The sequence below is a fragment of the Haliotis rufescens genome, unplaced genomic scaffold (genome assembly GCF_023055435.1).
Source record: "Haliotis rufescens isolate VD_foot unplaced genomic scaffold, xgHalRufe1.0.p SCAF_2, whole genome shotgun sequence".
Taxonomy (NCBI): Eukaryota; Metazoa; Mollusca; class Gastropoda; order Lepetellida; family Haliotidae; genus Haliotis; species Haliotis rufescens.
The window spans coordinates 22,986,010-23,001,647 of record NW_025963890.1 but is presented as its reverse complement, the minus strand read 5'-3'; the positions used below and the strand labels follow the sequence as shown (position 1 = coordinate 23,001,647).

Genomic DNA, 15,638 nt, shown 5'->3' with positions numbered 1-15,638 from the left:
TATTAACTGATATTGCGATGTTGCGTGTAGAATATTATCACATTCTGAGGATCAAAGGAGTTTAAAGATCTTCTCTGCATTACACCGCGCAGCGTGTCGCTGTTGGGAGACGTACCTGAAGCCATCTGGCGAGAAAATTATGCAACACGTTCATTAAGTCATTAATGGCCAACGACGGAAGGCGATGCGAAGAATATTGTCGAACTTGTGGGTTCCATCGCCGCTTTTATGTGTTTCTACAAGTAATCGTTTCGCTATTAATACAAGACCACTGATTGCAACAAACTGGGTCACCCCTTAAAAACATCTCAGGGGCCAAAGTGCCAACGACAAAGCATCTGTCTATGTTATTTTGAAATAAAAAAAGCAAAAACATTTCATTATAGTTTTTGGTGTATGTCGGATACATATAAAAAAGACTGTCAAACATGATCCTTGTTCACGTACAAGAAACTATGTGAAGGGTCGACATGTCATATGCAACATCAACCTATGTCATAATATGTGAAAAAGATTGATGTGTTGCCATGGGAACCGTTAATTTCAAGCATCACACGCAATGTAACGGTACGGAACCAGAAAGGCGAATAAAAAGGTGAGGCGATGTGGCCTAAAAAATGTGGAAAGTAATATGAGAAAGTGAATTTTGAGAAAGTGCAGCTTCGCCTTGTTTGCACTTAAGACAATCTATGGATTGATGTCGGGGCAATTTTCGTCAGGAGGGAATATCAATCGATAACCAAACACCATCAGTTGTTGGCTTTCTGACCCATGCCGATCCGAAAGATCGAGAAGAACTAGTCGCTCCTCAATCATGTGTCGGTAAATGGACATATTCTCCATTTTTGATGCAGATAGTTTACAGTGCATGCTCTAGCATGGCGTAAGGTGACACTGAGGTCGTGGAAAACCTCCCTGGGAGTGTTACTAAACACTCCGACAGTTTTGTCGATATAAAAATGTCAGTTCTGTTTCATGTAATCTTAACTTTCGAATGTAAATGTTTGACTTTACCAAGAATAAATTAAATCATGACATTTTGCTATTCGAGTCGTGCAAGTCGATGGCAGTTTCACACGCCTCCCAAATTTCATGTGATCATTGCGTTAGTGACAAGTGTTGGAACAAGGATACGACATGCAGGAGGAGTCCACCAACATTCCTTCAACTGTCTCAGCAGGATTGTATTGGCGTCAGTTTTCTTCTAAACAATCAATCCAAATAACAGCAGACCAAATCATAGGATGTTGGACGTATCAAAAGTGTTTCACCATTGCATCATATAAATTAACGTTATAAGAAAGTTATGGCGAAATATACCCAGAATGACTGGTCGATGTCGGCTAAACTATTTTGGGGGTAGATCGATATTCGGCCATGATAAGGTCTTATACATGTGTCCAAGATTCAGAAATTCAAATGTTTTCAGCCCCTGTACACTCAAAGCACATACTAATAGCCGAAAGACAGATCATCAAAACAAATGTTTTGTTCCATTTTCACGCTTCCTTCAGATTTTTATAGCGCTCCCTTACAAGGATAGGAAAAGGGAGAGCTTTAAAAATCTCAAGGAAGCGTCCAAAACGTAAAATAACAACATTCTTTTGGAATTAGTGCAGCATAAAGCAACTGTAATTAAGAAAATGTTACGGGTCTGTTAATGTCACGTGTTAATTATTTGAAATATTGTTCTTTGAAATACTGATGCACCAAGATATTTGTGTTAGACTACGCTTTCCTACCGTAGGCTCTTTTAGTTGCAGAGTTGTCCCTTACTACTCCAAGAAGAACTGGTTGCAGTCACTAACATCATGAATCGCTGTAGGTATCACGAACAACAGGAAGGGTGTAGTTATCACCAACAACAGGAAGAATGTTGTAATCACGAACAACAGAAAGGGTGTAGTTATCACGAACAACAAGAAGGGTGTATATATCACGAACAACAACGAGGGGGCAGTTGCTACGAACAACAGGGGGATGTAGTTATCACCAACAACAGGGAGGGTGTAGTTATAACCAACATCAGGAAGGGTGTAGTTATCACCAACAACAAAAAGGGTGTCGTTATCACGAATAACAGGAAGGGTGTAGTTATCACCAACAACAGGAAGAATGTTGTAATCACGAACAACAGGGGATGTAGTTATCACCAACAACAGGGAGGGTGTAGTTATAACCAACATCAGGAAGGGTGTCGTTATCACCAACAACAAAAAGGGTGTCGTTATCACGATTAACAGGAAGGGTGTAGTTATCACCAACACCAAAAAGGGTGTTGTTATCACCAACAACAAAAAGGGTGTCGTTATCACGAACAACAGGAAGGGTGTAGTTATCACCAACAACAGGAAGAATGTTGTTATCACCAACAACAAAAAGGGTGTCGTTATCACGAACAACACGAAGGGTGTAGATATCACGAACAACAACGAGGGGGCAGTTGCTACGAACAACAGGGGTATGTAGTTATCACCAACAACAGGGAGGGTGTAGTTACCACCAACATCAGGAAGGGTGTAGTTATCACCAACAACAAAAAGGGTGTCTTTATCACGAATAACAGGAAGGGTGTAGTTATCACCAACAACCACGAGGGAGCAGTTGCCACGAACAACAGGGAGGGTGTAGTTTTCGTCGTTCTTACTTTAAAGATGATTTGAAATGATCAATGAGCGTATTGATACGGTCCTTAAAACATAACACGATAGAAATGATACAATCATTCTGCGTTTTCGTCATTTTCAAAACGTTCTCAGTCAAGTGGTTGGACTTGGAATATTTAGAAATTCAATCTGATAAACATACCATGTTCATTTCAACAATATGATACACAAATAGGTGTTCATTTCAACAATGTGATAGACAAATCGGTGTTTTTTTCAACAATCTTATATACAAGTTCACAAAGTTCAAACACTTCAGTGTGATAATAATTACTTTTTATCGACGATTGCTGGTATGTAGCATGACCTTCGTATTGGCAAGTATTGTTATGGCTTGTTTTTTGTCCCTCTTTCATCTTTGGGGATCACTTCACAAATCCCTCACGTCAACATCAAAGGAAGAGCCAGCTGTGATTTCACTAAACGTCTCCCAGTATGGTCAAAGTCTCATCGCCGAGATGTAAACAAACTAGGCCAATCCAATTCTTTCTCAAAGAGTTTCTAGAAACGAGGAGTCACATGTAAGAAAATGTAATCATCTTTTTGATGTCCCGCATAATGTTTCATGAAAGTGTTGCGCGGGGAGGCTAAGAAAATCCCAGGAACGATCTGGGGTTCCTTTTAACAAAGCATCCTATCAATTTCGAAAAAGTTGCAAGGAAACATAATAATCAAGCTACAAAGACATTTATGGAAAATGGTGTTTGATATATTTTTCATGACAGTCTTATCCCTTTATGTAAATGATACTGTGAACAAATTAGGATTTCTTTTCTAACAGTTTTCCTCCTCAAAGGCCAAGTGTCCTGTTTCACACACTGTGCTGAAATAAATGAGATATTCACTATAACATGGTTTCTGAAACCAAGTACTTTTTACAGTCCTCATTTGGAACATATTTTTTTGTTATGAGAAGGCAGGAAGACGCAGGGTGAAACAATGACATGGTGCTGACAAAGATGATAATCTGGACGATTATAGGGTCCCGGCACTACTAAGGGACGCAACTCCTTACGTGTTACATTTCACCTGGTGACTTTACATGTTTGCATATAAAAAGATGTAAAGGTATACATAAAAAATGAGGTTGATATTTATATTGAAATAGGAACTTTTACACGCCGACGTTCAGTAATATCCACGTACATGGGATATCACTACAAAACATGCATTAGGCTTTCGTGACAGGAAATGCATGATGTATCATGACAAAACGTACATGGCATATCTCTACAAAACATGCATTAGGCTTTCATGACAGGAAATGCATGATGTAAAATGACAAAACGTACATGGGATATCATTACAAAACATGCATTAGGCTTTCGAGACAGGAAATGCATGATGTATCATGACAAAACTTACATGGGATATCATTACAAAACATGCATTATGCTTTCGTGACAGGAAATGCATGATGTAAAATGACAAAACGTACATGGGATATCATCACAAAACATACATTAGGCTTTCGTGACAGGAAATGCATGATGTATCATGACAAAACTTACATGGGATATCATTACAAAACATGCATTAGGCTTTCATAACAGGAAATGCATGATGTATCATGACAAAACGTACATGGGATATCATTACAAAACATGCATTATGCTTTCGTGACAGGAAATGCATGATGTATCATGACAAAACGTACATGGGATATCATCACAAAACATACATTAGGCTTTCGTGACAGGAAATGCATGATGTATCATGACAAAACTTACATGGGATATCATTACAAAACATGCATTAGGCTTTCGTGACAGGAAATGCATGATGTAAAATGACAAAACGTACATGGGAAATCATTACACAATATGCATTAGGCTTTCGTGACAGGGAATGCATGATGTATCATGACAAAACGTACATGGGAAATCATTACACAACATGCATTAGGCTCTCATGACAGGAAATGCATGATGTATCATGACAAAACGTACATGGCATATCACTACAAAACATGCATTAGGCTCTCATGACAGGAAATGCATGATGTAAAATGACAAAACGTACATGGCATATCACTACAAAACATGCATTAGGCTATCATGACAGGAAAATTAATGCATGATGTATCATGACAAAACGTACATGGGATATCATCACAAAACATACATTAGGCTTTCGTGACAGGAAATGCATGATGTATCATGACAAAACGTACATGGGAAATCATTACACAACATGCATTATGCTTTCGTGACAGGAAATGCATGATGTATCATGACAAAACGTACATGGGAAATCATTACACAACATGCATTATGCTTTCGTGACAGGAAATGCATGATGTATCATGACAAAACGTACATCGGATATCATTACAAAACATGCATTAGGCTTTCCTACCGTAGGCTCTTTTAGTTGCAGAGTTGTCCCTTCCTACTCCAAGAAGAACTGGTTGCAGTCACGAACAACAGGTAGGGCGTAGTTATCACGAACAATAACAATCGCCAAACTTGTAGGTTACTTTATTATGACGCTGGCGTGTTTTTCAGAATACAAGTGATTTACTCTTGGAGGCATTATAGGTGAGTCTCCATTTGTTGGCATATAAACAAACTGAATCAAGGGAAGACTGTAAGCCCCGTGGGGTTTTAGACAAGAGCATTGTGTCATCGGACAATAACACACAGGGTATATAGATACCATATACAGTGAGCCCATCGTTTGCTTTCCTTGGTTCACATATAAGGTCATTTATGAAAACAAGAAAGAACCATGCTGACATAACTCGACTCTGCCCAAAACCTTGTTTAATGTAATTATCACGAACAACAGGAAGGGTGTAGTTATCACGAATAACATAAGGGTGTAGTTATCACGAACAACAGGAAGGGTGTAGTTATCACGGACAACAGGAAGGGTGTAGTTATCACGAATAAAAGGGAGGGCGTAGTTATCACGAATAGCAGGAAGGGCGTGGTTATCACGAACAACAGGAAGGGCGTAGTTATCACGAGTAACAGGAAGGGTGTAGTTATCACGAACAACAGGAAGGGCGTAGTTATCACGAACAACAGGAAGGGTGTAGTTATCACGAACAACAGGAAGGGCGTAGTTATCACGAATAGCAGGAAGGGCGTAGTTATCACGAAGAACATAAAGGTGTAGTTATCACGAGTAACAGGAAGGGTGTAGTTATCACGAATAACAGGAAGGGTGTAGTTATCACGAACAACAGGAAGGGCGTAGTTATCACGAATAACAGGAAGGGTGTAGTTATCACGAACAACAGGAAGGGCGTAGTTATCACGAATAACATAAGGGTGTAGTTATCACGAACAACAGGAAGGGTGTAGTTATCACGAGTAACAGGAAGGGTGTAGTTATCACGCATAACAGGAAGGGTGTAGTTATCACGAATAACATAAGGGTGTAGTTATCACGAACCACAGGAAGGGCGTAGTTATCACGAACCACAGGAAGGGTGTAGTTATCACGAACAACAGGAAGGGTGTAGTTATCACGAATAACAGGAAGGGCGTAGTTATCACGAACAACAGGAAGGGTGTAGTTATCACGAACAACAGGAAGGGCGTAGTTATCACGAATAGCAGGAAGGGCGTAGTTATCACGAAGAACATAAAGGTGTAGTTATCACGAGTAACAGGAAGGGTGTAGTTATCACGAATAACAGGAAGGGTGTAGTTATCACGAACAACAGGAAGGGCGTAGTTATCACGAATAACAGGAAGGGTGTAGTTATCACGAACAACAGGAAGGGCGTAGTTATCACGAATAACATAAGGGTGTAGTTATCACGAACAACAGGAAGGGTGTAGTTATCACGAGTAACAGGAAGGGTGTAGTTATCACGCATAACAGGAAGGGTGTAGTTATCACGAATAACATAAGGGTGTAGTTATCACGAACCACAGGAAGGGCGTAGTTATCACGAACCACAGGAAGGGTGTAGTTATCACGAACAACAGGAAGGGTGTAGTTATCACGAATAACAGGAAGGGCGTAGTTATCACGAACCACAGGAAGGGCCTAGTTATCACGATTAACAGGAAGGGTGTAGTTATCACGAACAACAGGAAGGGTGTAGTTATCATGAATAAAAGGGGGGCGTAGTTATCACGGATAACATAAGGGTGTAGTTATCACGAACAACAAGAAGGGTGTAGTTATCACGAGTAACATGAAGGGTGTAGTTATCACGAACAACAGAAAGGGTGTATTTATCACTAGTAACAGGAAGGGTGTAGTTATCACGAACAACAGGAAGGGTGTAGTTATCACGAATAAAAGGGAGGGCGTAGTTGTCACGAACAACAGGAAGGGCGTAGTTATCACGAAGAACATAAATGTGTAGTTATGACGAATAACAGGAAGGGTGTAGTTATCACGAACAACAGGAAGGGCGTAGTTATCACGAACAACGGGAAGGGTGTAGTTATCACGAATAACAGGAAGGGTGTAGTTATCACGAGAAACAGGAAGGGTGTAGTTATCACGAACAACAGGAAGGGCGTAGTTATCACGAATAACATAAATGTGTAGTTATGACGAATAACAGGAAGGGTGTAGTTATCACGAACAACAGGAAGGGCGTAGTTATCACGAACAACAGGAAGGGTGTAGTTATCACGAACAACATAAGGGTGTTGTTATCACGGATAACAGGAAGGGTGTAGTTATCACGAACAACAGGAAAGGCGAATTTATCACTAGTAACAGGAAGGAAGCAGTTATCACGAACAACAGAAAGGGTGTAGTTATCACGAATAAAAGGGAGGGCGTAGTTATCACAAATAGCAGGAAGGGCGTAGTTATCACGAAGAACATAAAGGTGTAGTTATCACGAATAACAGGAAGGGTGTAGTTATCACGAACAACAGGAAGGGCGTCGTTATCACGAACAACAGGAAGGGCGTAGTTATCACTAGTAACAGGAAGGGTGTAGTTATCGCGAACAAAAGGAAAGGGTGTAGTTATCAAGAATAAAATGGAGGGCGTAGTTATCACGAATAACAGGAAGGGCGTAGTTATCACGAAGAACAAAAAGGTGTAGTTATCACGAATAAAAGAAAGGTTGTAGTTATCACGAATAACAGGAAGGGCGTAGTTATCACGAACAACAGGAAGGGTGTAGTTATCACGAACAACAGGAAGGGTGTAGTTATCACGAACAACATAAGGGTGTAGTTATCACGAATAACAGGAAGGGTGTAGTTATCACGAACAACAGGAAGGGTGTAGTTATCACGAATAAAAGGGAGGGCGTAGTTATCACGAATAGCAGGAAGGGCGTGGTTATCACGAAGAACATAAGGGGTAGTTATGACGAATAATAGGAAGGGTGTAGTTATCACGAACAACAGGAAGGGCGTAGTTATCACGAACAACAAGAAGGGTGTAGTTATCACGAACGACAGGAAGGGCGTAATTATCAAGATCCGCGAGTAACAGGATGGGTGTAGTTATCACGAACAACAGGAAGGGTGTAGTTATCACGAATAAAAGGGAGGGCGTAGTTATCACGAATAGCAGGAAGGGCGTAGTTATCACGAAGAACATAAAGGTGTAGTTATGACGAATAATAGGAAGGGTGTAGTTATCACGAACAACAGGAAGGGCGTAGTTATCACGAACAACAGGAAGGGTGTAGTTATCACGAATAACATAAGGGTGTAGTTATCACGAACAACATAAGGGTGTAGTTATCACGAACGACAGGAAGGGCGTAATTATCAAGATCCGCGAGTAACAGGATGGGTGTAGTTATCACGAACAACAGGAAGGGTGTAGTTATCACGAAGAACAGGAAGGGTGTAGTTATCACGAAGAAGAGGAAGGGTGTAGTTATCACGATCCGCGAGTAACAGGAAGGGTGTAGTTATCACGAAGAACAGGAAGGGTGTAGTTATCACGAATAAAAGGGAGGGCGTAGTTATCACGAATAACATAAGGGTGTAGTTATCATGAGTAACAAGAAGGGTGTAGTTATCACCAACAACAGGAAGGGTGTAGTTATCACTAGTAACAGGAAGGGTGTAGTTATCACGAGTAGCAGGAAGTGCGTAGTTATCACGAAAAACATAAGGGTGTAGTTATCACGAATAACAGGAAGGGAGTAGTTATCACAAACAACATAAGGGTGTAGTTATCACGAACAACAGGAAGGGTGTCTTTATCACGAACAACATAAGAGTGTAGTTGTCACGAACAACATAAGGATGGAGTTATCACGAATAACAGGAAGGGCGTAGTTATCACGAACAACATAAGGGTGTAGTTATCACAAATAACAGAAAGGGTGTAGTTATCACGAAAAACAGGAAGGGTGTAGTTATTACGAACAACATTAGGGTGTAGTTATCACGAATAACAGGAAGGGCGTAGTTATAACGAATAACATAAGGGTGTAGTTATCACGAATAACAGGAAGGGTGTAGTTATCACGAATAACAGGAAGGGTGTAGTTATCACGAACAGCATGAGGGTGAAGTTATCACGAATAACAGGAAGGGTGTAGTTATCACGAACAACAGGAAGGGCGTAGTTATCACGAACAACAGGAAGGGCGTAGTTATCACGAACAACATTTGGGTGTAGTTATCACGAACAACAGGAAGGGTGTAGTTATCACGAACAACAGGAAGGGTGTAGTTATCACGGACAACAGGAAGGGCGTAGTTATCACGAACAACAGGAAGGGCGTAGTTATCACGAACAACAGGAAGGGCGTAGTTATCACGAACAACAGGAAGGGTGTAGTTATCACGAACAACAGGAAGGGTGTAGTTATCACGAACAACAGGAAGGGTGTAGTTATCACGAACAACAGGAAGGGTGTAGTTATCACGAACAACATTTGGGTGTAGTTATCACGAACAACAGGAAGGGTGTAGTTATCACGGACAACAGGAAGGGTGTAGTTATCACGGACAACAGGAAGGGTGTAGTTATCACGGACAACAGGGAGGGCGTACAACCCCACACTATTATTTAAAAGTTCTATGCTATAAAAAGCTTGTTGAGTCCATTCATAAACACTTTGCTCAACTGACTTGTGGGAATCAATGGAACACAAATCCCCACTCCCAGAGCTTCAAAACAACTAGTCGCTGTTTTTAGTAACGATTCCAATCCTGCGACAATGTGGCTTTTGGGCTTGTTTCTCTAAACTGACAAAAGACAACGTAATAACAGACATGTTCTGTACCGAGACACCGCAACTTGTTCAGCTTTCAAAGAGAACTGTCACCGACAGCTCGTATCTCTGTTACTGTCTCAATTGTAAGGTTGATCAACCAATTTTGCTAGATGACGCAGTTCTGGGGCTTTGTCTGTCACTTCAAATGACATTTTGTTAAGAGACATTTTGGGGGAAAAGTTTGTATTCAATAAACAGACACTTTAATGTTCGTCTCAACCCAAAAATTACCAAACTAATAAAATGTTAGTGTCTGGGCTATCATTTGGTTACCATCATCTTCGGTTTTATATCTGTACCCTTACTTCTTTTCATCAATATATAGACAGGTGAGCTCCATGTGCTAGACAGTTGACGTGTCGTGTTCGTATCGGCGGACAGGCCAACAGCCAGGACATTTCACCATATGATGTTACGATATGTTGGCTCACAATTTGCTTCAAAACACATTCGGTTCGATTTAACCACAATTGTACTCTAGTCGGAAGATGACTAGAGCGTGCAAACACCCTATACATACTCCAACAATATGCCTGGTCTGGGATACTGGATCATGTCTTTGTTGTGGAGGTCAGTTCTAAGGTCACTTGGGACCCGCCACACTTTATTTCAACAACCCTACGCTACACCCAACACCGACCCTTTGTCACACGTCAAATCTACTCCGTCACACCCTACACCCACATCCGTCACGCCCCACCCCAACCTCCGTCACACCCTACAACACCCTCCGTCACACACGACACTAAACTCAGTCACGCCCACACCTACCCTCCGTCACACCCCACACCTACCCTCCGTCACACCCTACACCTACCCTCCGTCACATCCTACACCTACCCTCCGTCACACCCTACACTAAACCCCGTCACGCCCCACCCCAACCTCCGTCACACCCTACAACACCCTCCGTCACACACGACACTAAACTCAGTCACGCCCACACCTACCCTCCGTCACACCCCACACCTACCCTCCGTCACGCCCACACCTACCCTCTGTCACACCCTACACCTACCCTCCGTCACACCCTACACCTACCCTCCGTCACACCCCACACCTACCCTCCGTCACACCCAACACCTACCCTCTGTCACACCCTACACCTACCCTCCGTCACACCCTACACCTACCCTCCGTCACACCCCACACCTACCCTCCGTCACACCCTACACCTACCCTCCGTCACACCCTAAACCTACCCTCCGTCACACCCTACACCTACCCTCCGTCACACCCTACATCTACCCTCCGTCACACCCTACACCTACCCTCCGTCACACCCTACACCTACCCTCTGTCACACCCTACACCTACCCTCCGTCACACCCCACACCTACCCTCCGTCACGCCCACACCTACCCTCCGTCACACACCACACCTACCCTCCGTCACACCCTACACCTACCCTCCGTCACACCCTACACCTACCCTCCGTCACACCCCACACCTACCCTCTGTCACACCCTACACCTACCCTCCGTCACACCCCACACCTACCCTCCGTCACACCCTACACCTACTCTCCGTCACACCCTACACTAAACCCCGTCACGCCCCACACCTACCGTCCGTCACACCCCACACCTACCCTCCGTCACACCCCACACTAAACCCCGTCACGCCCTACACCTACGCTCCGTCACACCCCACACCTACCCACCGTCACGCCCCACACCTACCCTCTGTCACACCCCACACTAAACCCCGTCACGCCCCACAAATATCCTAATGGTACGGCATACAGGTTTCACCGAAAACACCTATCTCAACAACCAATCTATATTATTTCATGTTAGGCCTGAAAAAATCCATTTTGATGTAAAAACATAAAACCGTTCTAAATGTCATCCAGTACTATCGTTCCAAAAACAGTTTAAATAACTTGTTCCTCAAGGTTGCAATTTGGCAACAAATGCCAGCCTGGTTTTCCATTAAAATGTCCGTGAGTTTGACGGGGGCGACACTTTTTTATTTCCAAGCAATAAAACGATACAACGTACACAGGCCCTCTGTCTCTACTTGGTATTTTATTTCCAGTAAACCTGTCTCCGGTATAATCGGAACATCTGAAGAAATAGGATTAGTTTTTCCGTGTTGGGTGACTGGATTGGCGAGTCACGAGGGACCATCTCTTGTTATTTTGAAAATCAGTTGACAGATAGAATTGCACCATCAGTCAATATGATTGAGCTCCAATCAGGAGTAGAGTCTTTTTTTCACAGGGAGAAGTTGATTTCACCAAAGGTCTGCGACTGGGAAAAAAATTAATCGATATTTTTTTATGGAGTGTTGTTCAAATGAAACAAGAGTAGTCGGCTGGAAATAGTGTTTATTCAGTAGAGACATGGGTAGTTTTTAGCTATTCAGCACCACAACGCTAACCTAAAGATAATATTATCCAAACGACAAGTTAAAGAAAGTCCAAAGATTTGAAGTCGCCTGCCAGACAAAGACTATTTTGATTGAGGTAATTTCATACGATTTTCCATATGTGATTTTTGTGATGGTAATAACCCAACACTGAGAAGGACAAAATAAATACATCTCTCTTTTAGCGTATTTACCTTCCCTACAACAAGACTGAGAAGATGCTTTCCTTCAATCTCATCAAGTTAAAGTAAATATCATCTTAGAATTAATCTCATGCGAACAATGTCGAACGTCTGTGGAGAAATGAAGTTTAATTACATTGATATTTGCCTCTGGACGAGTGGTGAAAACCCCAACGAATACAAATGGTAATAACTTTCCAAGGCATGCAGTTGCTTTATTTGTTTTCGAAATAAACAACGCTGATAACACACTGCATTTTGTATGTATGTTGGGATGTGTTGTCAGTGGGTGTCAGTTCAGAGACATTCTTGACATCAAAGTATCTTGTCAGAAAAATCAAGGTATTTACAAGATGGCTACTCCCGTGCTCTCCTTCGGAAAACATCACATATATATCTACATCAAGAATGATGTGTTGATTCAGTATTCGATGCATGGTAATGAGTTTAAGCTGCTGATGATGATGTCGGGGAGTTAACGAGTCCCAGTGCTTAAAAGTTGTTCATCTGAATGTGGTAGTATTAAATGGTATCAAGTGGTCTTCCTATCTAGACAAACATTTAATCACTAAGAATGTTTGCAAACGTTGCGCTTTTTTGCCGTTGATTCATTGACATGTAGCGCAAAACTACGCTTATTTCCTAGTCTGGGATATTTTAAGGGTGCTTCCAATGACTACAATTTTGCCGGTTATCTCCCTTTTAACTTAAAATTCTCTCGGAATGTGGAAGGCTGATGAATCTCTTCAGACTCGTCTAATAATAACAGCAAGTAATATTGCAGGTGTGAACATACTCAAGCATTGACTCAGACGTCAGTGGGGTTTATGATACAAAATCTAACATTGGCAAACCCGGTGTATATTGCGGGAGAATTGACCCACGGAGAAGGTTAGACTTCGCATTCTACTTGTGACGTCATTCTCAAGTTAATTACCTCCCTTGGCATCTGCTGATCTCGTCACCACGTGCCGTGTATGTTAATAAAGAGATAGCAGGTTTGAAACAAGCATAAAAAAATAATATTCTCGCATGCATCTTTCTTCGCGTGATGATAGTTTACTGGTCTTGAAAGAGGGTAGTTATGAAATGTAGGACGTGTCAGCTGCACCACCATAGCCAATGAAAATATTGATAGTTGGACGTCATCAAAAGCATATATTTTTCCATTCCCTTTTTAACAATTAATAAATATTTCTGTTGGAATATAGTTGCAGGCTACATCGTGAAAATAACTTCAAAGATTCCAAACGGTATCACATTTCAAGAGGTGATTACGTAAGTTTCTCTCAATGTACTTCAACACGTTTCTATTTGTGTGTCCGGAATTCGGCTCAGTATGTTTACAGTTGACGTTCAGCTGTAGAATAGATTCACAGTACTGTATGTTTGTTATCAGTTAAAACTCGGTATGGTGTTGTTGTAATTTGATGACTTGGCTGATGGCATACTGTAATTCATTGCTCATACTTTCAAACACTTGTTTGTCTTGACCAGATTCGATCATTAACGTGTGAAATAGCTGTAACATTACTGACTGGGGCCTTAATTCAACAATTCTGGTCGGAACGAACATTTTTCACAGGGTTCGGATGTCTTATCCCGTCGTTGTCCACGTGCCGAGTAGTGTCATTTTTTTTTATTGCTTTTAAAGATAGAAATAAGTAAATTAAAACTATGCACATAACTGGTTTATATATAGAAAATCTTTTCAACAAAATCCGCGAATTTGAACCGTTTCAGTAGATTATTCAGAGCTATTTTAGCTTTTATCAAAATCAAAAACAATTTTGTATTACGGGTTTCTTGGTATTACTAACCTTTTAACGTCTTGTCAACATCTACACATTAATTGCAAAGTTACGTTCTATAATTCTTCTCCGTCGAACTGTTTAAGTAACCCACCTTGTGTTACGTAAAAACACTGGAGCTGAGTGGAGCTGCAGAGTACGTTGTATTACTGGTATTCACTATGTGTCAATGAGTTTCGTCGGCTTGGTCCTATACATACGGCAAATGGGATTATCCGACTGCATAGGGGATATACCGATGCTCCATTATCAATGTCTACACTAACAGTCATTTAGCCCGTTTTTTCCAGAGGTGAGGGTACATCTTTCCTCAAAGGAGGGTGAATTATTTTAACACAAGTTAACATACGCGAGCTGGATGAATGCTTACAATCCGCGAAGCAATTTGCCATGTGTCGTTATGTTTACATTTTTATGCAGACATTAGCAAAGAATTAATTACAGTATTGATATACATTTCTACTTGCATAAACAAAAATCTATAAAAAAACAACATATAAATGCTTGCGCATGCTCAGAAGTGGTGTTTCAGACCCTCCTGTCCATCGTGGCACGATGTCATGGCTGATCCTTACTTTAGTGCCCGAAGCTTTCTTTAATTTGAGTTCACCCACACACCACACACCTGACGTCCATGTTGACCCTTTGGAAAAAAGACGTTCCTCTACTTCTGAGTTCCCTTCCACAGATGAAGTGCGCCACCAGGATAGTTAACGTACAACTTTAACACCGTTACAGAGCATCATTACAGCTGACAATGTTATCAAAGACAAGCCGAGGGTCTGATAAGGACTTGAGTTAACATGGTGGAAGGAACGGGCACTTCCAAGGCAGACAAACCTTGTACTGCTGTGTTCCATGTTCAACCAGTGTACATAACATGTCGGTCTAGACTGATTACTTCATGTTCAACTCAACAAGTGGAGAATGATAAGAACCGAAAAAAGTGGAAATGCAACGATGTATTTGACAACACGGATTAAGGTTTTGTGTGTTTGAAGCAGTAACAGCAATCAGCGCCGTGGACGAAAAGGGGATTACGTTATGAACGCTTTGTTACGTTGAGGGTTGTGGGGATTAGATGAGGGGTATTACTAAACGCTTGATATACCCGTCAGGTTCAAGGTCACGTGGTGAGTGGAACTCGGCTCTGATGGATCTGATGTTCAATGGCCGGAGGTGTTTTAATAGACCTCGCGATGGTTGTGAATTGTTTTGAGGTAAAACTTAAGAAACTTTCAGAATCTTAAATCATTATGAAGATCGACTGAACTGACCTTCGGAATCTAAAATCATTATGCAAATCGACTGAATTGACCTTAAGAATCTAAAATCATTTTGCAAATCGACTGAATTGACCTTCAGAATCTAAAATCATAATGGAGATCGTCTGAATCGACCTTTAGAATCGAAAATCATTATGGAGATCGTC

The 15,638-nt window shown here is 41.5% G+C and overlaps 1 protein-coding gene across 1 annotated transcript in view; it reads left to right on the top strand.

Moving 5' to 3' along the window:
• Nucleotides 1-11,385, top strand: part of LOC125381906 (extensin-like) — a 59,625-nt gene extending 48,240 nt beyond the window's left edge. Inside the window, exon 2 of the mRNA XM_048399263.1 lies at nucleotides 10,411-11,385. Coding sequence (XP_048255220.1) covers nucleotides 10,411-11,385 — 975 coding nt within the window. The remainder of the gene's footprint in view (nucleotides 1-10,410) is intronic.
• Nucleotides 11,386-15,638: the final 4,253 nt, after the last annotated feature.